This window comes from Pseudonaja textilis, chromosome 2 (assembly GCF_049901715.1).
Source record: "Pseudonaja textilis isolate UNSWEBS1 chromosome 2, rPseTex1.2, whole genome shotgun sequence".
Classification (NCBI taxonomy): Eukaryota; Metazoa; Chordata; class Lepidosauria; order Squamata; family Elapidae; genus Pseudonaja; species Pseudonaja textilis.
Genome location: NC_141991.1, coordinates 55,156,625 through 55,182,633, shown reverse-complemented (window position 1 = coordinate 55,182,633; position 26,009 = coordinate 55,156,625). Strand labels below are relative to the sequence as shown.

Sequence of the window (26,009 nt, the reverse complement as noted above, 5' to 3'; positions counted from 1 at the left end):
ATGCCAGGGCGTCAATTTTATAACCCAGAAAGTCCACCTGTCTAGTGGCAATGGCGCATTTTTCTTTTTTAACTTGAGGCCATGCTGTCTGAACCTCTCTAACACTGCTCGCACTCTCTGGAAGAGTTGGGGTCTGTCCCTGGCCGAGACCAAGATGTCGTCAAGTAGGGTACTACACCAGGGAGGCCCTGTAAAATCCGCTCCATGAGGGACTGAAAAATACCCGGGGCAACACTTACGCCAAATTGGGAGACGCTTGCATCGGAAGGCACCCCTGTGAGTGATGATGGTCTGAAGTTCCGCTGTTTGGTTATCAACAGGGAACTGTTGATATGCTTGAGACATGTCCAATTTAGCAAAAATATTGCCCGGTTCGAATGTGTGCAATAAGTGCTGAATGACGGGCACAGGGTAGGCGCTAACTTGTAAATATTTATTGATTGTTGTCTTGTAGTCCGAGCAAATTCTCAGGCTACCATCTTTTTTGAGGGTGTGACAATGGGCATCTCCCACTTGGCGAAATCTGTTGGCTCAATGACCCCTTGTTTTAGTAGTTTATCCAATTCAGCGTCTAGTTTTGGTCGAATAGCAAATGGAACTCTACGTGGTTTTAATCTGATTGGGACTGCCTGGGGGTCAACGGTGAGCGAGATGGGGGTTCCATTATAACACCCCAGCTCCTCGCTGAACACATCTGCGTAGTCAGCGAATAAGGAGTCAGTGTCTGAGGTTGAGACAGCATGGACTCCTGTTAACCCTAGGCCGAGGTGGGGAAACCAATCGAGCCCCAATAAGGTGGGTAGATTGCCGTTAACTACCACTAGAGGTAGGTGGCCTTTAAAAGCTCTAAAACTGACAAAGAACTTGCCTCTGCCGATCACGGGAATGGCCTTCCCTGGTAGTCCTTCAGACCGAACTGGCATCTCTGAAGCCGGGTAGTAGATAGGCTGGGGTGGAGTCTCTTGAGGGTGTTCCACGAGATTATTGAGAGCGCTGACCCTGTGTCAACCTCCATGTGCACGGTTTACCTTCTAGGGAAACGGAGAGAGAAATTTTACTAACAGTGTGGCCAGTACGCCTGGCAAGGCGGTGCGTGCGACAGTTTAATACTTGCCTCTGTGGTCCCGAGTGCGAGGACGGGGGTCTGTGTGCAGCGCTTTGGGGGCTTGGCAGACTCTGCAATGTGCCCCTCTTATGGCAGTTGTTGCAAAGCGGCTCCTTTAAACTTGCAGGTGGGCCTTTGATGTGATCCCCCACAGGCTAGGCACAGCGTGATGTGCTTGGGTGGACCGGTGTATTCTTGTTTGGCCCCTACCTGCGACCGTCTGTCATTGGTGAGGCAATGGACATCGTTCTCATCGTTGTGGGCTTCCTCCGCTTCCACCTCTTCGGAATGGACTGGGAGCGATGCTAGCTTGGCACTTGGGCCCTGAATTTCGGTGGCTGAGTTCGTTGCTAGCTCGGCTGCTAGGGCCTCCTCTACTGCTTGCGCAAGGTTGAGGTCTTTTTAGCTAGCAGTCGCCTCTGTAGGTTGAGATCCTTGACCCCACAAACTAATTGATCGAGGAGCATGTCCTCCAGGTATGTTCCAAACCCGCAGTGCAGGGCTGCTGTTCTGAGGGCGGCCATAATTGATTGATGGTCTCCTTACTTGATTGCTTCCTCATACGGAACGTGAACCTCCTGGCGATTTGTGAAGGCCTGGGAGCGTAGTGGTTAGTGAGGATCTCAAGCAACTCGGACCACGGAGCGTTTTTAATTCTCTCGGCGCTACGAGTGCTGCGGCGGTATCGTAAACGGTGGCTCCGCAGTAGATTAGGAAATAGGATTTTTCCGATGCTCTCCCGCATCCGCCAGGCCGACCGCATCGATGTAATGATTGAAACGGTTCTTATCGACTCCCACTTCTCTTCGTCTGGTTTAAACGCTGGGAATACTGGGTTGGAACTCATGGTGCTGGAAACGGCTGGGCTACCTGTGGAAAAAATCTCTCTGGGACTACGAGCGCTGTGAGTTACCAGTGATATCAGCTCTGGAGAGGTTTTTGCTAACCTCTCTTTCTTTCTCTGGGTTACCACGTTGGCTGCTAGCCGTTGGAGGTGTCTAGATTCGCGCCAAAAAGTGGGCGTTAGTGACTCTCTACAGCGCTGTGCTGTGATTCCTACTGGCTCAAAATTCAAATGACACCCGTTTGAATTTGCGCCAAATGCAGAAGCGGCTGCGGCTCGCAGCGCTTCACTTTCCCGTAGTGGGGCTAACAAGCGGCTACAGACGCTTCTAACTTTTGACTCAGACCGCTTTCTCTGGCTGCGGATCTGCGTTTGCTCTTTTTGATCGCTCGTTTTGTTAGCTGACCGCTCTCTCTGGCTGCGGATCAGCGTTTCCCTTATCGCCAGCCGATCGCTCTCTCTGGGCTGCGGATCGGTGGCTAGTGACTCAGCGGTTGCAAGGTGCATCTGGTAGCCATCCCATCCTCGTCGCCAGTGTTAAGTTTGAGCAATGAGAGGCTGAACCAGAGCATGAGTGCAACAGTACTTTATTTTACAAATAAAGGGCTGACCGTGCTTGCCAAGCCTGGAACTGGCTCGCAGCAATCAGCAACCAGTTGGACCCCGCAGCCTGCTTTTATAGCTGGCTGCTGGGGAGAACCAACCAATGGGAATGGGGGAATATCGCCCACACAAAGTGAGTGGACCTGAGTGAGAACTCCTTGAGTCCTCAGGACATAACAATACTTATCTTAAGTAACTTTTAAGGTTCCTGACATATGAACTGTTTTTCTTTTCTTTAAGCCAAAAGCACATTATTGGTGAAACATGAGAGATGTCTTATATCAGAAGAAATGTTACTTTAATTACAAGTCATTGTCAGCAATGGTTGGGAAAGCACTTTAGAATAGGGGTATCAAACTCAAAGCCCGTGGGCCGGATCCAGCCTTTGGGGTGCTTAAATCTGGTCCATGGGACACACCTGGAAATATCAAAGGACCAGCCAGTGGTGTCTCTGCAAGTCAAAACTGGCCAAATGGGGGGGCCCAAAGCCTGTTTTTGGCTTCCCCTGTCTGCTGCAGCAATCTGTCGGGCAAAAACAGGCTCCACGGAGGCCTCTGGAGGCCTCTGCATGATCCGTTTTTGGCTGGCAGAGTGCTGAAGGCCAGGGAAGGTAAAAATGAGGCGCAGGGAGGCAGTGTGCACCCCGTCTCGCTCCCTACCTGTTTTGGCCAGCAGGGTGCTGCAGGGAGCATCCATCCTGTCTCCTCCACTCCCTACCCCTCCCTTCCTGATAGCCCGTGGAGAACTACAATGCTGATCCAGCCCCTGAAGAAATCCAGTTTGACACCCCTGCTTTAGAATAATAATCAATTCTGGAATATTTAGCAAAATTGTGCGCGTGTGGTATACTGTAAATCAGATTTTCCATTTCATACATTATCTGAGTAAACAGTGTGCTAAAACCCAATGCGTTAACACGAAGCTTATTTTTACTTCTAGTTCATGATCTTTTGCTGTCTATATATTTTTCATCACATCATTATGCTGATTATACAAACTAACATTTGTGAATGGCAAGATTTCTTTCATATGTATCATAACTGCATAATTGGTAATTACATAAATACACTAAGATCATTCAGCAAGCAGCAGTAATTTAGTTTAAGATTGTGACTGTGTCTAAAAGAAAGAGAAGAAATCACATTTTCTCTGTACTAAACATAATACACACCTATAAAATTCATATCATATTCTACAAATTATTATCATTTCATTCATTAAATTTAACAATAAATAAAATGGAGTAAATAAGCATATAGATTAGTTAGCTCAAATATCTTAAGCCTTCCAAAATGCTTGTTGAAGTTTAAAAGAAAGATGAATCATTCAAACACTTCTGATAAATAAGTATAATTTCTTGAGCTGCCCTCAGGTACTTTGAAGAATATGTGGCATTTCAAAAGGCTTCTAATGTAACTTGTTTATCTATGGAGAAACATGAACTTGATAATAAATTATCCATTGGTTTGTGTAACTTTTAATTCTTCTTTCTTTCTTTCTTTCTTTCTTTCTTTCTTTCTTTCTTTCTTTCTTTCTTTCTTTCTTTCTTTCTTTCTTTCTCTCTCTCTCTCTCTCTCTCTCTCTCTCTCTCCCTCTTTTCTTTCTTTCTTTTTCTTTTACCCAGCTGACATTGCCAACATTTCCTGTTGTTGTGAAAATTGGACATGCTCATTCAGGCATGGGAAAGGTGATCATGCTTTATTTATATAGCTTGGAAAAAGATAACATTTTCTAGAAGATGGTTATGCAAATATTGCTTAATTCAAACTCTCTAACAAAATAGATTAAAACTTATTATGATTTTTTGTGATATGGTGTCTGTCACATAGTATTTGCTTAATTTTAGGTATATGCTGTATGTTAGTCTCTTGAGCACAAGTTTAAAAACTCATAAAACTCAAATAATAAGCTAAAAGATATTTTAAAGAGTAAAAATTATTTGAAGACAATGCTTTGTTTCAAAAGTAAAAAGATTTCATAAATTGTATATTAGTTCTACAATTTGCCAGGTCCCAGCCCATTGATTTTACTTTGGGGCAAATTTATCAAAATTGTTTTTCAGGGTAATTTTATTTATGGAATATCGTGAACTCTCCTACATATGACAGGATATACAGGAATGTCTTCATTTTACTCAGAATATTTAATCTGTCTGAAAAATTATATGTAAAAGACTTTTCCAACCTGCTGCTCTCGAGATGGGTTGCATTGTGTTATAGCCTCAATCAATTCCTGTCTGTGGATGATTGACAAATGTGGAAGTTGGAGGAAACTGATGCAGACAGATAATTAACTATCCTAACTGTTAAGCATCAACTGTTATTGATAGTTAAGAATGGCTAGTAATGTATTTCTCTTAAAAATCTATTTTGCTTGGAAACACTGTGTCCATTTTTTTGAGAAATTTAATTCTTGCTTATTCTTTTCTTTTTCTTTCTATATGCGAAATGCCTCTGAATGTTGAAAACAGGTCAAAGTAGACAACCATTATGATTTTCAGGATATAGCCAGTGTGGTAGCCCTTACCCAGACCTATGCTACCACTGAACCCTACATAGACTCCAAATATGACATCAGGATCCAAAAGATTGGAAACAACTATAAAGCCTACATGTGAGCAAATAGATTCTGGGATTGTATCATATTGTTGTTCTTCCATCTTGAGATTGAATTAACATTATTTACTATGTTTTGGGAAAGGTAGGTAATCTGTTTTCTTTAGCAGTACTGACAATCATCAATTCTAATAATAGATCTAAATATGAACTGAATCTTTCCCTTTTCAAACAAATATATTAAAATAGAGTGGAAACAAGAGGCATTCTGGACTAACATGAAAAATTATTTAATATTATTTCCAGTATTTTATTTATGTATTTCATATTTTTCAAATTTATGTTGTAGTTAATTTTAAAAAATCCAAATGAATTTCAGTAGTATTCAGCTACTGGTAATAACATGCCATAAAGCAGTGGTCGCCAACCAGTGGGCTGGGGACCACTGGTTGTTTGCAAGAAAATTTTGGTGGTCGCAGAGAAATGTCACCCCCAAAGCACCCCCCAATGCAATTAATCCAAGCTGCATGGGAACACAAGACTGCGCCACCCACATGGCCTGTGGGAACACAAGGCTTGCATCACTTGCATTGTGAACAACACAAGTTAGTGAGGGGAGGGGGAAAGGGCGGAGGGGGGAACTTGCCCCACACACCCCACGCATCTGGCCTAGCCACCGGGCTGCTTTTTTCCGCTTCTTTCTTCTTCTGCTTTTGGCTGCATGCATGGAAAACAGCAAAAGTCTTTCTTTCTCTCCCCCAAACTCCACCAGAAATGAGTCTTTGGGACCCTGCAAGGTATCCTGCTCCAAGAGGCTGCACCGGCAAAGGCTAATTTCTGGCGGAGTTTAGGGGAGAGAAAGAAAGATTTCTGCTGCTTCTTTTGCTTTCCTTGTATGAACTCAAAAGTCTCAGTCTCTCTCTCTCTCTCTCTCTCTCTCTCTCTCTTGTGATTTTAGCACAAACACAGACCGATTAATTTAAGAGGTGGCAGAGAAATATAAGCTGCCTTGACAGCTTCCATGCTGTTTTCAAAATCTCTAGTACTGCAATCTTCTGTTGTTTATAGGATAATTAATTAATGTGTCCAGTTAACTAAATTACAAGTGGTTGGAAATTCCCAATTTCAAAGCTCTTGTAATATTTAAAGATTTATACATGTGGGCATTGCATTATTAGTATATTTCAAGGAAGTGACACAGTGTAAAAAGTTAACACCACAAAAGCACATATATAGAATAGAATAGAATAGAATAGAATAGAATAGAATAGAATAGAATGAATAGAATAGAATAGAATAGAATAGAATAGAATAGAATTCTTTATTGGCCAAGTGTGATTGGACACACAAGGAATTTGTCTTTAGTACATATGTGTACATAAAGAAAAAATAAAATAAACATATAGGAAACTATCTACTTGTCTGAAATATAATTTTTCCATAAAAATACAGTACAGAAGCACAAAGGTTTTACTTATAATACTGGTTAAAGATTCAGATCTCATGGTGTATTGATTAATATATATTTTATGAAATTATATAATTATTGACACAGTGACAATTAAGAAAATTGTAAAGAGAATATTTAAGAGAAAATATGCCATCTGTCATATCCAGATATCTATTTAAGTTGAGCAGGAATGCTATCTCTTTTAACATGGCTTCCCTGAACATAAATTCTTAAGCTGATCCTCTGTGTTGTTGAAACAACTGAAAGTTTATTCAATGCAGAAAGCTATTTTCTCAGTTTTACGGGTCAGAGAATCCAAAGCATGGGCTGTCTCCTGCTTCCTTGCTTAAAGACAGAGTCAATCAAAGTTTAGTCCAGCCCCCTTTCCACTGTGCATGCCCAGTTTCTGACTCCGTCTTCATGCAAAGAGGTCACGAGGAGAGAGTGCTCAGAAAGAAAGATAGAAAATATAGGATCAACGCTTTGGATTCTTTGAGAAAAAAAGAGAGACAAGAGAAAGAGTGAAAGTCAGCAAACCATGAGTAAGTGAAAGAGCTGGGACTTCATCCCAAGACGGGAAAGCCCACATAGCTGTTTGGTGTTAAGAGAATAAGCGGCAGCAGCCTCAGTAAGAGGAGGCGGGCTCTTGATCGGCTAGCAAATAAGGAGGGCAAATTAACTCAACTTTCCCAGAGCCTTCGTTAAACAAACCAGAAGCCGCAGAAGCCTCCAGCACTCTCTTTAATTGGGGGCAAACTCAGTCTTAGGCTGAGCAAGCTTCCAACACAGTCACACAAGCCTACCCAGGAGAAAGGGAGGCTAGAGTCCATGCTCAAGCTGGTCTGAGTGTACTCTATCGGCAAAAGCCAAAGGGAAAGACTATGGCTGAATTTTCTGAAACAGAGGCAAGCCTAGAGGAACAGGAATCCCTTACCCCCAGTTTGAGTAAAGAGCAAAGCAGAAAGGAACCCAAAGAGGCTGGGAGAGCTTCAGAAAGGCCTCTCAGTGGGGTGTCCAAGGCAGATGAGAGGGAGGCATTAAGTAGACAAAGGGCCATTCAGAAATGCTTCCCAAGGGTGGAAAAGAAGGCGGAGAAGAATGGAAATCCCCATTCTCCAATAGGCAAACCAATGAAAACGAAGTATCAGGAAAGGAGCACAACACTAGAGGGTGCTGAAGATCAGCTTTTTCAGCCTGTTCTTTGTGTGAACGAAGGATTGAGTGAATCGGAAAGACAATGCTCTCAGGCATGCAATGAAGGGCCCTCCCCCAAAAGAAAGAGATTTTCAACAGAGTCTAGCTCTTCCTCCACAGCATCAGAAGTCAGGGAACAGTCTTTTAAAGAGGAAATGAGGGCTATGATGAAAGAAATGATGGCAGAATTCAGGGACCGTCAGGGTAACAGACCTAGCCTGATACATAATGAAAGGAGACAGGATGCTCATCATCATTCTACTTGAGCAGGAGGAGTAAGGGAGGAACTGGGCTTCCAGGGAGACAGTTCCAGTAGATCAGACACTCACAGTGAGGCCTCTGTTTCAAGATAGGAAGAATATGGGAGTCAGCTTTCTCAGATGAGGAAATTAATGAACCAGAAACTCCAATGTTCACAGGTCTATTTCATCACCAACTGTTTAAGATGCTGCTGAGGAAGGCAAAGATAGCAACAGGCCTGGGGAGAATCACAGGGACAGAAGGGTCTGAGTTAGAACCATCTGATCCCAAAGATAGATTTTTTGTTAGAACCAAGGTTGAAAGTGAATCCATACCTTCATCTGAATTGTTCAGGGAAGTGGTGGAAGGTCAGTTGGACAGACCAGTTATTTTCCCAATGCCAGGGGGGAATGAGAGGAAATTTTATCATGCGGAACTAGCAGACCTATTCCCATTTCCCACAATAGACAGCCCTGTGGTAGCCTCCACTTCTGCTACAGTGTTGGCTAACGAATCTGAGGATTGTCTAAAAGGGGAGGATAAGAAAACCGAACAGACCCTACAAAAAGTTCACCAGGCCATGGCATGGGCAGTAAAGGCAACATCCATGGCATCATTTGTTAGCAAAGCAGTCCTAATATAGATTGAACAGATGCAGAAAAGGATGCCACCTGGCAATCTTCGATTGCAACAGGATTTCAACAAAATAACTGCTGCAACAGAGTTCATAGCAGACACCACACTTAATGGGGTCAAGTACGCAACTAAGGCCATTACAGCTTCAGTGGTTGCAAGGTGACTTGTTTGGCTCTGCCACTGGCAGGCAGATCTGAAACATAAATGGAAACTGGCATCAGCTCCAGTTAAAGGGGACAAACTTTTCAGCGAGACCATTGAGCCATTACTGATTGAAACCAAGGACAAGAGGAAGGTCTTACCCAGGAAACTTGGTCAGGCAGATAGGTAACCTTCTCCATATACACGGCAACAGCCCTTTCCTATCTCGGGGGGTGGCTTCAGCCACTCCCCATACATACAGAGACAGTACACACAGACCCCTACTAGACATCCAGATAGGTCAGGATTTAGAGATAGGAGTGGACAACGGTCCCAGGGAAGGCGCCCCTTCCAGAGTTCGACTGGCAGGGCCTTCCGGCATACAAAGTGACGGCCGGAACAAGGCGCCCATCGGCAGGAGGCCGCTCCTATTCACCAACCGATGGGCATTGACTACAACAGACAAGTGGGTCCTAGACACATTTTAAAAAGGCCTAGTTCTGGAATTCAATTCCATACCCATGAGCTCATTCAGAAGATGCCCGACGCCAAGGGACGGAACCAAAAGGGTAATTATGGAAACAGCAGTTCAACATCTGCTGGACATTCGGGCGGTACAACTGGTATCAGAGAACGAACAGGGACAAGGGTTCTATTCAAACCTGTTTGTTGTGCAGAAGGCATTGGGAAAGTGGAGACCAATTTTGGATTTCAAATTACTAAACAGGCACATAGTATACAGGAGATTCAAGATGCAGTCCCTGCAAGCTATACTAGGGAGCATACGGGAGGGGGATGTCCTGACATCAATAGACCTCACAGATGCTTACCTACACATACCTATTACCAGGAGGCATTGGAAGTTCCTGCGGTTTTGTTACACAAGGAGACACAACCAGTACAGGGCTCTACCATTCGGTCTGTCCTCAGCGCTGAGGACTTTCACCAAGGTCCTGGCAGCAGTAGCAGCCTTCCTCAGGACAAAGGCCATATGGGTCCAATGCTACTTAGACGACATATTAACACAGTCAACGTCAACTCTAAGAACACAGAGCGATCTAGAAACCACGATACAGACATTACAAAGAGCATGGCTTTTCAGTGAATTTTGAAAAGAGCCATTTAGAACTGACCAGGCAATTACAACACTTAGGAGCTGTAATAGATACCAACTCCTGCGAGGTTTACCTGTCACAGGAAAGGCAGGACACATAAGGTCATCAATAAATCAAGTGGGCACAGCTCTGGGGGTGTCCCTGGACTTGCTGTCACAAATACTAGGGAAGATGATATCATGCATCTTGATAGTACCTTGGGCCAGGCTGCACGCAAGGACATTGCAGTGGTTCCTATTACCTTACCAGAGAACAGGCAAGGCCAATACAGGAACCAAGGTACGAGCACGCCCCCCCCCCCAAGTGAAGCAGTCACTCTAGTGGTGGAGATCACCCGCAGTGATGAAGGGATGTGCGTTCAAGGAACCCACCCGACTGACTATGCAAGTTTAGTAGGCTGGGGAGCCCACTGTTAGAGCCAGATTACACAAGGTCAGTGGTCTCAGTCAGACCTCAAGAACAACATCAACTGGTTGGAGTTCAGGGCATCTCACCTGGCTCTAAGGGCCTTCAGGCCAGTGATAGTGGGACAGCATGTGTTGATTCTGACAGACAACATGACCACCAAGGCTCATATCAACAGGCAGGGGGTACTCACTCCCTAGTGCTCATGCAAGAAGCAGAGCGATTGGGCCACTGGGTGGAGGCACACCTTCTATCAATCAGGGCAGAACACATATTGGGAGTGGAAAACATTCAGGCAGATTGGCTCAGCAGCACAATGGTCAACCACTCAGAGTGGGGCCTACACACGGATCTGTTCAGGGAACTGTCGCACAGATTCGGGAGAGCAGTCCTGGACCTGTTTGCGATGCCAGCAAATGCACAACTCCCAAGGTTCTACTCGAGATTCCCAACACAGGGAGCAGAAGGAACCAATGCGCTCCGAGAAGCATGGCCAAGGGTTTTGCTCTACGCATTTCCCCCACTCCCCTTGATACCAAGGGTAATCAAGAAAGTGATAGAAGAGGGGGCGTAGGTCTTAATGGTAGCGCCTCACTGGCCCAGGAGGTCTTGGTTTGCGGATCTGGTAGATCTGTCGGTATCCAGACCATGGAGAATTCCCCCAGACAAGGTAGAACTGAGTCAGGGAGCCATACAACACCCAGAGCAACAATGGCTGCAACTAACCGTATGGCACTTGAGAGGACCACACTAAAGAAGACCACTCTAAAGCATTTAGAGTGCTCAGACAAGGTAATACAGACACTCCAGGCATCCAGGAGACCATCAACCAACAGAATTTATGATGCTACTTGGAGAACATTTGGAACCTGGTGTTCCAAGAAACAAATAGATCCAACCACAGTGTTAGTTATGCAAGTGCTGGATTTTCTCCAGGAAGGCCTAGAGAAGGGCTTAACCCCTAACACCATAAGGAGGCAGGTAGCGGTGATAGCTTCAGTGTTGGGTTGCGGGACCTCGGAGTCCCTCTCACGACACCCCCTAATCTGCACATTTATCAGGGGAGCAACCAATCTAAAGCCACCAGTGATACACAGGTACCCTACTTGGGACTTGACAAGGGTGCTAAGGGCACTCATGACTGAGCCCTTTGAACCACTGAGGTCAGTAGGACTACCTTCACTCACCCTTAAGGTGGCCTTCCTAATAGCCATTACATCAGCCAGAAGAATTTCAGGGGTGGCAGCATTATCCGTGAGGGAGTACCTCTGTATAGTTCACCTGAATAGGGTAGTATTAAGATTAGACCCGACCTTTATCCCAAAGATCAATTCTATGTTCCATAGCGTACAAGAGTTAGTACTACCAGACTTCTGCCCAGAACCAGTCCATAGCCAAGAAAGGAAGTGGCACTCCTTGGATGTTAGGAGAGCTATACGCATTTATATTAAGAGAACAAGGCCCATTAAAAAAACGGAAGATACTGAATTATGAATTTAGACTGAATTCGTTGGGACAAAGGGTTTCACCATCTACCATGGATCGAGACATGTATCACAAAAGCTTACGAAAGCCAATCATTGCAATTGCCGGGTAACATAATGGCACATTCAACCAGGAATGCAGCCACATCAGCGGCATGGAACACACAGGCCTTGATTGAAGAGATCTGTAGGGCAGCAACATGGTCATCGCCATCTCCATTCATCAGAAATTATAAACTGGATACATTTGCATCAGTGGAAGCATCCTTTGGAAGAAGAGTGCTACAAAGAGTTCACATAGAGATGGGGGCTCGGAACAAGGAGTTGTCCCACTCTTAGGACAATTAGCTTGGGTACATCCCACGCTTTGGATTCTCCAACCCGTACAATTGAGAAAGAGCATTGGGCTTACCTGAAATGCATCTTCTAGTTGTACGGGAGGAGAATCCAAATCCCACCCTAGATAGTTAGTCCCAAGCCCGGAATGGTCAAGAACAAGCACCAAAGAACTCTCCAAGTCAATCATCAGCCTTCATCAAAAACTGGGCATGTGCAGTGGAAAGGGGGCTGGACTAAACTTTGATTGACTCCATCTTTAAGCAAGGAAGCAGGAGACAGCCCACGCTTTGGATTCTCCTCCTGTACGAGAAGATGTGTTTCAGACAAGCCCAATGCTCTTTTTCAGTATCTTCTTTCTTGATCAAATCAAATTCCATATTTTTGTTTATTCAGGATCTTTTTTTATTTTATATTTCACACTTGTATTGGGAAGCATTTTTTCCTAATAAATGAACAGTTAATAACAAAATTAAATTGAAAAGACATGCATGCTTTTTGAACTTTTCTATTTCTCCACAGGAGAACTTCTATATCTGGAAATTGGAAGACAAACACTGGATCTGCAATGTTAGAACAAATTGCTATGACAGACAGGTAAATAAGTCTTCCTGTAAATTGTTTACTCAAGAGTTTTTGTTTTTATTTTCTCCGTTTTTAGCTTTTTCTTTTTGTAATTTTTAGTTTCTACTGAAATCAGAACCCATGGAAACTGTAGAAATGGTAGGACCACTTCAGAAACATGTACATGCAGAGATTTTCAGGAGCATCTTCAGAACTAACAACTTAAATATGAAGTAGTTGTGGTAGCTTTAGCAATTCAAAAAGGTGTTTTGGGCCACGTGTTCCAAAGCACCTCTTCTGGAGAAGAGAAGTTTCATGGCATAGAATAGATGCTATTTATTTTTTAACGTTGTTATTTAAAAAAAAATTCTCAGCATGCATGCTACAAAATCACTTGGGTTTTTTTTCCACTGAAGCATAAAATTATGCCTAGATTTGCATGACACTGTTATCCTAATGGGGCCAGAGTATCATGTGAACATAAAAACTCAATAAATTCTGTGAAGGAAGAGTAACAATTCTAACCCAAAATAGCATTCAGGCATTTATGAGCCCAAAAATTCTTCCCCAGTTAGCCTTTCAGGCAGATGTCTAGTCCAGGTTAAAGAAATCTCACCTAATAAATTCTCCAAAAAGAAGAGAATGAAAAAAGCAGCAGCTCGTTACATGCCTAGTTATCTCAGAACATATTTCCCAAATATTTGATTGTGTTTATTTGCCAAATAACTCTATGACCAGAAGAGTCAAGCTGTTTGAAGACAGTCCTCTAACAAGCTCTTATGTACAGGCATAAATCCAAAAGGAAAACAACTCTCAGGATAGTGTCACTTTCCCTGATTCATAAATTCTACTCTGGAGACAGATTCAGATGAATTGAGAACCATAAAGCAGTACCAGGTGGGATCAGCAGCCACAAACGTCAGGCTCATATGGGTGGAAATGTAATTTTCTAATTTGTGCTGGAAGTTTCCATTAAACTTCAGCAAACTGATGGTTGGGAACACAGATCTGCACAGATGAGATACATGGGGAGCTCAGTTACTGGTTCCATTCCTACAGGTTTTGTCCCAAACATCTCTTTATCTCCAAACATCTTGTGATTATTCAGCCCACCACCCTGTTCTTTCAATTCCAAGTCTTAACAGGACATCTTGTCTAATTTGGGGTTCACTCCATCTAATCCTCATCCAGTGCAAACTTTCCATATCATAGAAAAATGTAACAAAACCTGGAGCCATGATATTCTGCCTACCTCATCAAACTTCTCAACCTAGGCTTACATGAAAAACTATCTTAAAAAATCTGAAATATCATGTCCAGCCCATTCACACTTTTATCAAGAATCCAGCTGATTGGGAGCTGATTGGGAGATATATGCAAGACCATATGGAAAACTGATTTCTACTGCTGACAAAACGAATCTTTGATAAAATTCTTTCACTAGCTGAAGTTAATCCATTTGATTATCTCCTCACTTGGACTGTTGTTTTTTAGACTACAGTGTAAAATATTAAGTTCCTCCATGAGTCTAGTTTTTCATTTGAGTAACTACTGAAGATATGAGATTGGTTCACCCATCTAATTGTGCTTTAGAACAGTGGTCGCCAACCAGTGGGCTGGACACCACTGGTGGTCCACGAGAAAATTTTGGTGGTCTGCAGAGAAATGTCATCCCCAAAGCACCCCACAAAGCAATTAATCCAGACTGCGTGGGAATACAAGGCGGTGCCACCCACGTGGCCTATGGAACACAAGGCTTGCATTACTTGCACTGCGAACAACACAAGGTAGCAGATGTCTCTTTGACTACATAAGCATACATGAAGATTGTTCCTGATACATGGGCTTCTATAAATTACCTTTGTAGAGACATTTTTTATACGCAAAGCTAAGAAAACACTTGTGTATTGATGATATTAAAAGAAATGTAGTTTAAAAATGAAAAATGTATAATAATAAGAAACATAGCATGATATACATTTTCCCCAGATCTAATTCACTCATATTAAGCTCTCTTGAATATTCTAATGGGAAATCTCAGAACTTTATGATAATGCATTTTGATGCCAAAAATAGATACGTTGTAGCTGCTTCACTGGATCATTTGTATATTATAAATATATGACAACTTAAATATATCATATTCCAAATACTGCTCTATGTTGAACTTTTAAGAATGGGATACAAAAAAAATATTCTGAATCCAATTTAGCTGAATTGCTGTTAAGACCAAATTGTGTTTTTAAGCTAATAGGAACTTGTCTTCAAATTTTAGATACAAGCTCTGGATTGATAGCTGTTCTGAGATGTTTGGTGGCTTGGATATATGTGCTGTCAAAGCAGTCCATGGGAAGGATGGAAAGGATTATATTTTTGAGGTACAATAAGTCTGTTTTTCTCTGTCATTGCTGTTATTTTTTAATTAAGTATTTATATCTTGGATTTTGAGGTCTCCTGATTCCAAAAAGGCGCTGGGCAGCTTGCAATTTTTTAAAAATAATGTAACATTTTAAAAAAGAAAGAATAATGATAATTTGGAGAAAATCACATAAATAACATCCAGGAAATAGTTCACCCTAAACCCAGAGTTGGAAAAAAGCCTGATCTTAAAATATTTCTAAAACATTGAAATGGTAGAATTCACATCTCCCGCTCTCTCCCCTCCCCTCGCTTTCTCTCTCTAGATACAAACATACATACATACACACACACACACACACACACACACACACACACACACCTCTTTCTTTGGGAAAATAGGTAGTTTAGAATGCTAAAATTCAGATAGTTCAAGAAAGCTACATATATTCAAGAAAGCTACATATCATGGGAAAGCACAATCATATCATGAGTTGGTTCTAAACATACACTCTTAGGCCAAATATCAAAATATTTCCATATTTTTAAGCAAATTGTCCCTGAGTCCTTTGGGTACAAGATTTATGGGTTATCTTTCCAAACAAAAAATATATATACATTTCATGAAATGGAAAATTGCAAATATAGTTATATATCCTTTAAAGATACAAAATATACTTTCCTGTGCTAAATATTGATATATGCTACTCAGGTCAGTTAAATATCTGCCTCTAGTGGTTTATAGATTAAATGTTGTTTCATTCATAGAAAACACTAATTGTTGAGGATTGTTTAACCAATAAACTAGGATAATGTAACCTTGATAAATCTATCTACTGAGGAAAATAGAGATAAAGTTGATAAAGGTATTCAAAAGCTGTTAGCAGATAAAAGAGATAAATAATATTTTAATCTTTTGGGAAAACAAGGAGCATGGGAAAGAGACCCAAAATTCTAAATTCTGCATGACATAAAAGTCAGGTCAAAAGGACAGCATAGAAATGTGATGAATGGATGGATAGATGAATGGATGGATGGATGGATGGATGGATGGATGGATGGATGGATGAATGTAGAAGGAAATTCTTGCAGACTGTCAAATATGTATTATTATATCCTGCAACAATAAAACTAAATCCTAAAAGTTCTTTCTTAAAATGCTGACACGTGTTTAGCAAAGGCAAAATCCGACTTAATTTGACCAGACTTTTGACTTTGAGCAAATGAAAATATACACTGCTGAAAAAAATAAAGGGAACACTTAAACAACACAATATAACTCCAAGTCAATCACACTTCTGTGAAATCAAACTGTCCACTTAGGTAGCAACACTGATTGACAATTTCACATGCTGTGGTGCAAATGAAATAGACAACAGGTGGAAAGCATAGGCAGTTAGCAAGAAATCCCCAATAGTGGTTCTGCAGGTGGTGACCACAGACCACTTCTCAGTTCCTATGCCTTCTGGCTGATGGTTTGGTCACTTTTGAATGCTGGCGGTGCTTTCACTCTAGTGGTAGCATGAGATGGAGTCTACAACCCACACAAGTGGCTCAGGTAGTTCAGCTCATCCAGGATGGCACATCAACGCGAGCTGTGGCAAGAAGGTTTGCTGTGTCTGTCAGCATAGTGTCCAGAGCATGGAGGCACTACCAGGAGATAGGCCAGTACATCAGGAGACATGGAGGAGGCTATAGGAGGGCAACAACCCAGCATCAGGACTGCTACCTCCACCTTTGTGCAAGGAGGGACAGGAGGAGCACTGCCAGAGCCCTGCAAAATGACTTCCAGCAGGCCACAAATGTGCATGTGGTTGCTCAAATGGCCAGAAACAGACTCCATGAGGGTGGTATGAGAGCCCGATGTCCACAGGTGGGGGTTGGGCTTACAGCCCAACACCATGCAGGACATTTGGCATTTGCCAGAGAACACGAAGATTGGCAAATTCGCCACTGGCGCCCTGTGCTCTTCACAGATGAAAGCAGGTTCATACTGAGCATGTGACAGACGTGACAGGGTCTGGAGATGCTGTGGAGAACATTCTGCTGCCTGCAACATCCTCCAGCATGACCGGTTTGGCAGTGGGTCAGTAATGGTGTGGGGTGGCATTTCTTTAGGGGGCTGCACAGCCCTCCATGTGCTCACCAGAGGTAGCCTGACTGCCATTAGGTACCGAGATGAGATCCTCAGACCCCTTGTGAGACCATATGCTGGTGCGGTTGGCCTTGGGTTCCTCCTAATGCAAGACAATGCTAGACCTCATGTGGCTGGAGTGTGTCAGCAGTTCCTGCAAGACAAAGGCATTGATGCTATGAACTGGCCCACCTGTTCCCCAGACCTGAATCCAATTGAGCACATCTGGGACATCATGTCTTGCTCCATCTACCAATGCCACGTTGCACCACAGACTGTCCAGGAGTTGGGGGATGCTTTAGTCCAGGTGTGGGAAGAGATCCCTCAGGAGCATGCCCAGGCATTGTAGGGAGGTCATACAGGCACGTGGAGGCCACAGACACTACTGAGTCTCATTTTGACTTGTTTGAAGGACTTTACATCAAAGTTGGATCAGCCTGTAGTGTTTTTTTCCACTTTAATTTTGAGTGTAACTCCAAATCCAGACCTCCATGGGTTGCTAAATTTGATTTCCATTGATAATTTTTGTGTGATTTTGTTGTCAGCACATTCAACTATGTAATAAACAAAGTATTTAATAAGAATATTTCATTCATTCAGATCTAGGATGTCTTATTTTTGTGTTCCCTTTATTTTTTTGAGCAGTGTACTTTTTCTAACTGTAAACTTTGTCCTTTCTAGGCAAAGATCACTACCCAAGCCACAGATCTGGGTTTCCTGACAAAATGCATAGAAATTACCAAAAAAAAATTTATCTTTTTTTCTCTTTTGAGGTCTAAAAGGAAAAGCCCTTCCGAAAAAAGATTGTAAAAGTATGCATATGAAATAATATCCTCAGTGTGTAAAATATAAATTGCAAACCTGAAAACATTGTTATCCAATAAATTTTATAACAATTTATTTTATAATGTATAATTTTCTGAAAAGGCAATATTGAATGCTTTCTTAATGGTAATGGTAAACAGTCATCATATGTAATATTGTGGAATTGGCTTTTAAAATAAAAGCTTCTTAGCAAAACTTGGAAAGTACCCATTTATTACTACTTGTTAAAAAAGATTTTAGATGAGAGTAACAGACAAATCTGTTGGCCTAAATTTATCCCAAGTAAATTGATAGCATCAGAATTATGATTTTACCACAAAGTTCAATCCTGCTTGTCTAGATTTGAAAAATTCTTTCACAGTTATCAAGCATATGGTTAGGAATTATAATTGTTATTATTTATTTAGGTTTCTAAACTTAAAAAATATTGTTCAAGAGCTTTGTTGGCTTTTGTCAGTTCTGATTAGGAGGGGAAAAAAGTAAAACTAAATAAATAAATAAACTGCTTTTTTGTTTAAAACAATGTAGTATATGTATAGTTTACTACACTAATACAGTTACATTACAATATTACATAATACGGTTTTTATCAACCAATGTATCCCATTAACAAAACATGTGGCTTTTTCCTTTGTTAATGTGTTTTTTGGGGGGGGGGTGTTTAAAAAAATGAAATGTGGTTCATGTCATTCAGCTTTGTGGGGACGCAACTGTTTTATCTTCAATCTGTTTTTCATTTGTGGTAGAGGCAACAAAGTACATAGTAGATTTCTGATCTGCTGGTTAGCCTGATAGTTCACTACTTTCTAGTTCTATCATTCAGGTATGATTAATCACTCAATTGGTGAATATTGTATATGTCTTTCACAAGCATTTGTTTATTAAATAAAAAAAATGTTTTAAGGTATTATTCATCCTGGAAATACTAGAATCATTTCAGAGGGCAAATATAATAAAACAGATCATTGTCAAATATCTTTGAGCAAATAAAGCCATTTCATACTTGATTGAAAAAAGACACCTTTTCTATATATCCAGCATGAAACTGGTTCTACAGTAAATAGAAATAATGTTGCAAGAAAATATCTTACATTATTAAAAATACAAACTTGATATTGACAAATAATAATTTTATGGAATGAATGAATAAGGAGCCTGCATGAATAATTGATGCTTTTTAATACAGTTCACTGTGCAGATAAAGCTACTGTGCCAAAATAGTTCAGGCACACTCCTAGAATTAAGCCATGGTATGTTTAGCAAATGTTTTCTAAAAACTGTATTAAAGTTTTAGATATCTATTTTCTAGGCTGGTTTTTACTAAGTGTTTTGCAGGAATGTAAAACTTTGATTTGACCATGCCTGGCATTATGGGCTTTCTTTCTCCAGATTTCCTCAAGCACATAATGGTAACCATTGGTCAATGTATAGAGCTATATTAGTGCATAGCCATTGGTTATATATGTTGGATGCACAGCTAATGCATATTATCTGCATTTCAAAAATGATCTGTTGTTGGAACATTGTAGTATTGGGTCTGCAAACTTTCTGCACATCTTCACGCAGCAATCAAGCCATTGCAATATCTGCACTCCAGTCTAACAAATATATTTTCCAAACTAGAATTGTCCACTTTTAATAAATTCTAGTTCAGGTTTCTTCTCATAAAAAAATAAAACAAAGCATTCCTTTTCAACCTTTCTAATAAGCCTAGGTGCCTAAGCCTTGTTAAGGAGAATTTTTTAAAATCTAAAATGTTTTGCTATCCTTTATTTTTAACTATTTTTTCCATGCAGTTCAAAATAAATGATAATCATAGTGGAGTGGAACACAGCATTAAAAGTTACTACCTTTCTTTAGCTAACTAGTTTTTATCTCTTCTAGGTTATGGGTTCTGCAACACCTTTGATTGGTGAGCACCAGGCTGAAGACAAACAGCTTATAACTGAGCTTGTTGTAAGCAGAATGAACCAACTTTTATCTAAAACACCTATACCATCTCCTCAGAAACCAACTGCTACTCAGCAACCTCAGGTAAGGAATGCTGACTCATGTCTAAGCACAGAAAAAGACATTTTAGTAGGAAATATCAAGAACAATCTGAGCATTTTGATCTGGGATATTATGTGGATAATTCCTTGGATATCCAAATAGAGATCAGTTGAAAGTGAAGCAATAACTTTAAAAGTAAACTTTCAGGATACAGTATGTGTCTGTTGTTCGTTAGTTAACTGGGACAATATAACCTATAATCATCTTTTATTTGCTTCTGCTCATTTTCCTCTCAAGGCCTTGTGACATAAACAGCTCCGTACACCCTATTTTAGGTGACTATATCAGTATGTATGTTTGCGTCTCTATATTTTTCTATTTATTTGAAATAAATATTTACTGGCTATGCTTTTTGTCTTTCTCAGGCCCAAAATAGCTTTAATTGACAAAAATATTATCAAATTGTAATTGAGCATACACTAATAACTCTGTACATTTGTATCTTCAAGTCAGTCTTCAAAAAAGTTAAACATTCCTAGCTGTTGATGGTTTTCATTCATGACACAAAACCTGACCAGAAGATCATAATTGACTATGCTGACTAGTCATTTATTCTGAAGTTCAAAAAGACAGAACTGCTTACCCGTAAGTAATAAACATGTCTATCTTACTGCAGTGAGGAGATGTTAGGTCATGAACATGAATTCAGTTTCTTGGTAGGTGATACTATTTTCCTTAGGGAAAAATACTTAGTAGGTTTTAAGTAACATAAATTCCCTTACTTGAGTAGTGGGCTCATTCATTCATTCATCAAATATACATGGCTGCCCATATAAAACAATTAATATATAAAAACTAACATTTTTTTAAATCACAATTAAAATGTAAGAAAGAGCAGCAGTTGTCAATAGTAATAGAGCTAAGTACCTCACCTGTCCCCTGGGTTCCTGTAGCCTAACAGCATAACCAGATTTTAAAGGACTTTCAGAAAATCGACAGGGATGCAATCAATCTCACTTTGTGGGGGAGGGGTGCTCCATAAAGCTGGTACCACAGCAGAAAAGGCCAAGTCAGATAGATGGATAGATATAATCAGGGAGAAGCAATCCCTCAAATCATATTAGTGTAGCACTGAATGCTAATGATGCAATAATTTTGCTCTTGATATCAGTGGGTCTTAGAAGAGCATTGGGATCACTATTACTAGACCATAGCTATCACAATTATTACGATGTGGAGATATTAACAATTAATGTTACCAACACCAAGATTGTTACCTTGCGTAACAGGCAAAACAATGAATGTGGAAATTCTGAGACACCATTGAGGAGGTAAAAACTTTCTGAATTGTTTTTCAAGCTTCTAGAAGCTGAAATACTCATTTAGATTATGTATCACAAACGATTGGCATCAGAGTAGTTATAGAAAGTACAATCAGACCAGATAATTGGGTAAAAGAAAATATTAAATCACACTATGCTAAAAGCCTTGCTCAAGCTACACATATGCAGCAAGAAGATAAAATTAGCAATCTGAATAATATGAACGTGTAATAGTAATATATAATGCAAATACTTATATGCATATATTCTCTCTCTTATACAGACACAAACACATGTACATTCATAAATAAAACAATAAAACAAAAAAGATCCAAAAGGGATTTTAAATTATAAATATTTTATAGAACATTTGGAACTATCTATGGGTGCAGAATAATGTGTTTAAAATATATAGATAACTGCAAAGACTGGATTTTCAAATTTTAAGATCATGCTCAAATAGATAGTTTTTGGTCTATGTCTATATATGTGTGTGTGTGTGTGTGTGTGTGTGTGTGTTTTCTTAAGTTTTCGCGGGTACTTACATGTAGGGCATTCAGCTTTGTTCGGGTATTTTCCCACGTCATAGTAGTTGTGCTTTTAAAGTTGTAGCAACATTTCAGCAGAACGCTTCTGTACAGAAGCCTGATGATGGCAGATGAGATTCTGCCGAAACGTTGCTACAACTTTAAAAGCACAACTACTATGACGTGGGAAAATACCCGAACAAAGCTGAATGCCATATATATATTATATATATTATATATATATATAATATATTATTATATTAACATGTTTATGCTCACATACGCTCATTAGGTGATTAGGTGATTTCACAGTATAAATATATTCATTCTGTTTTTGTTGGTCTAAAATATATCAGGTCAGCTTAATTTACCTTCCCCAACCCACACACACTCCTCCCCACTAAGAGTGTAGCACCATCTTCTGGGAAATGCTCATCTCTACTGAAAGCAAGTTAATTCATATTTTTAATGAGATTGAGCAAAGACTTTAAGATAAATTTTAGTAACGCAGCCAAAGTGCAGTTAGAATATATGACTTTAAGTATATCCAAAACATCAATAACTTTGCATTATAAAATTGTTATATGAAGAATTTAGACAACTGTTTGGACAATGTATTTGTTACAAGCCCTGCTAAGCCCTGGCTGCAGGACTTCAGTATCTTCCGCTCAGTCACCACAAAGTCATTTCTGGTAGCTCTGCTGTGAGTTTAGCTGTTCCTCCTCCATCTTTGCTGCTTCCACATTTGTATGCTAGAACTATATGAATCAAGGACTAATGTATCCTTTTAATTTTTGATCATAGAAGGCCCGCAGGCTACCCTAAAGCATTGAAAACACTGAAAAGCATAAAAAACAGATCCAGTTATAACTATAAAAAAAAAAAGAAATTATATAGGGGCTATGAGCATCAGTCACATTTTTTCTTGGCTACCTTTCCGGGTATATCGGGAATGCGCGGACCACTTTTTAAGAGCCCAGTACCTTTTGCATTCATGTGGGAAAATGATACAGAAGGGCAGAATCTTTTTCTTTGTGAGGTTCTCATCCTTATTGAAAACTGCTTGGTTAGAGGAGGTGATAACAGCATTAAAACAATTTTATCAAATTCCCCAACAGAGACAGTATCACTAAAATAAAAGTGAAGATCACAGATGAACCAGATTATGCAGAAACAATTATCCTACAGCAAATACTGTACTGACTATGAGAAAGAAAGAAAATCCAAATTAAATTAATACTTTGTTAAATGAGCTGAATATTTATCAAAAGTTTTAAGGTTTTGAATTTCTAAGGACTCTACTGATAGAATATCCAGAAAGAGAGTAAGCTATTTAAGCCACATATTACTGGAAATACATTGAACTGGTAATACATTCAAAAAGGTATTCTTCCAAAGCTTGCTGGCAGAAGAAAGAAAGGAAGAAGGATAATGCCACAAACTCTTGCTGGATGCAAAATACAGAAAGTTAGGCAGTGTTTATAGCAGGAGTCCCCCAAACTTGCAGCCAAAATGAAAAGACCTTCAAGAAGAGGAAGCATATGTGTAAAATAGAAGTAGGTGCTAATCTGGAATTTGGCAGCAAGTCATAAGCACTGGCAGCTGCCCTAGGAGAATCTCACTACTCAAAAATGGCTGTTAAGTTGGTGTGATCAGTTCCAAAACAAAATGTCAGGTGAGCAGTGAACCATGAGGGCCCCAGAGAAACTTCTGTGGGCACGCTGGTGCCCTTAGGCTTACTGTTGTTGATCCCAGCTTTATACTTACAAAGCTGGAGATTTTTGTATTTGATAAAAAAATTATCAGAAGCCAAAACTCATTGGAAGAATTACACCATCAAAGAATACAAGGAAAAAACTATTGTTGAATTACTTAGCACGTGGCAATTTTCCAACTCAGTGTTTGTTGGTTTCTGTACCAGCAGATGGAGATATTGTTATTTAGTAATATTTCAGTGTTTGTTATTGCTGAACTTGATATAAAAGCACTTTTTCTAGATGTTTAGTTTTTCACTTTTATGTATGAAATTACAGAACAATGGTCATCTCATAATATGCATTTCAACCAATTCACTATTATTTGTGTATGATCTCTGGACACCTGAAAAATGTCCAAAGGCAGTACTTTTCTTATGCAGAGATGGTTAAGATTACTGCATATTTTTGTGGGAAGAGTGAGGGCTGCTGTAATTTAGTAATAAAACTGAATTTATGAAGTAACAAGAAATGCATAGGCTCTCATGACTTGTGTAGATAAGGTTAGAACTCTTTGGTTTTTTTTCTCTGAGTTTCTTTGGATAAACATTGCATAGGGTGTTTTGGTTTTTTTAAATACAATATGTTTAAGACATATAACATCTAGAAGTTTTTTTGTTTTGTTTTCTGCCTCAAAATTGTAATAAGCTATGCTACAGACTTTCAGAATTTATGTTCAGAGAGGCACTGAAGAATACTAAAATAATGTTTGAGAGCTTATAATTCTGAAGCTTCAAATTTGCTTTCTCCTACTGTAACATAGCTTCTACATGCTCAGTATCAGAAGCAGAAAAAGATGAAAGAAATCCCTTTCAACTTCCTCTACCTTACAACAAAGCAAAGTTCTAAGGGAAAATTTATGATGAATACAGATGACTAGAAGACAGCTACATAGCTTTAGAAATAGTACCTATATTCAAAAATGCAAATTTAAAAGTTAGAAAAAAGATGCTAAAAATTTATCTACAATAGGTCAACAATTAAGAAAGAAAAAGATCTTGATATATTCATATTCATATTCTTGACATATTCTTGTTCAGTTACAGTTCCTATTAAGTTCCACCTAAAGAATTCTCTCAACTGATTTCCATTATACTTTCATTCTCTGGTGAATCAATATAAGGAGCATATTTGGTACTATTTTCACTGAAACATGATCCTAGTATGATCCCATGGAATAGTTCTGTTTGGGTCTGTCTTGATTGCAAGCAGTTCCTTTCTCTTACAGATAAATTATGGCATTTGGGAAGCATGTTTTGCATTGATCTCCTTCAGGCTATGGAATGCTATGCAGCAAACAGCAAATTCTGTATCTCAGTAGCCTCAGCATTGGCCTGATGGAGAGGACTCCAGCAAAATCCTATGCACTATTGGCTTATTTCCAGGCTATTAGGCAATACTCCAGCACAAAATATAGCCAGCTCCAGTTGCTGTAATTATCCTGGTGTGGCTAATTTTGAGCACAGGATTAGAGCTCTTGGTATTTAAGGAGTAGGATGAACAGAATTATCATATGTTTTGCAGATGTCAGTAGTGGATACCAGATGCATAATTATCAATAGGTTAGCTGCATTTAAGTGTAATATATAATCATTTAATTTTTCAGAGGTATTCAGATAGCTCAATATTATAAGTTATTCTCTAGAGCAATTCAAAGAGCAATTTGAATTATTCTCTAGAGCAATTCAAAGAGCAATTTGAATCTTTGAAGGGCAATCTTGCTCATTTCAATCTTGGCATTCAGACACATTATTCAGAAGCAGGTATAATATCATCTACAAATAATCCATACTAACCTTTTCATGTAAGTTCTTTATGGGTATTTGGGGCAATTGCTGGATCTTCCATGTATTACAGGGGAAAAAAATCACAAGAATGTTTGGAGCACTCTGTAATAGTTCTAATAGGGATATGATTTGCTGTATTTAATCCCTGATTAGATATCCTTTTAAGTCCTTCTTTATTTTGTTATGTGAAGATGTGCTTTGAAGATCTATAACTCAAAATCATAATGCTTCCTATTCCTGAAGCCGAATAAAAGCTTCACTACAAGAATTTTGAGTTTAAATGGACTCCGACAGATGGTAGAGGACAGGAAGGCCTGGATCAGCCACAACTTCGCAACTAACAACAACAATTTTGGCCATCCAAGATTCTTCATAGATGATCAGAAACTTATATTATGTGATTTGTGACTAATCAGTGACAAAATACAACAGTGCTGTCTTAATTTCTGATTCTTGTACTCCAAAGGTGCTCTTTTTTGAACTCTTAGAACTCTGTATAGGATCCAAATACAGGTAGTCCTCGCTTTATGATTGTCCTGTTTGGTGACTGTTCAAAGGTACTCGGCTACTAAAAAAGTTATTTTACAACTGGTCCTCACATTTTCATTACGTGCCATGTCCCCATGTTCATGCAATTA

General features: G+C 39.9%; 1 protein-coding gene across 2 annotated transcripts in view; it reads left to right on the top strand.

Moving 5' to 3' along the window:
• SYN2 (synapsin II) overlaps positions 1–26,009 on the top strand; it is a 131,366-nt gene that overhangs the window by 93,762 nt on the left and 11,595 nt on the right. For both annotated transcript variants that reach the window (XR_015741645.1, XM_026724304.2), the window contains exons 6-10: positions 4,177–4,239; positions 5,023–5,165; positions 12,631–12,705; positions 14,948–15,050; positions 19,874–20,023. Coding sequence is in view for 1 of the 2 variants with exons in the window: in XM_026724304.2 (XP_026580089.2) it covers positions 4,177–4,239; positions 5,023–5,165; positions 12,631–12,705; positions 14,948–15,050; positions 19,874–20,023 (534 nt within the window). In the remaining variant the exon portion in view is untranslated. The remainder of the gene's footprint in view (positions 1–4,176; positions 4,240–5,022; positions 5,166–12,630; positions 12,706–14,947; positions 15,051–19,873; positions 20,024–26,009) is intronic.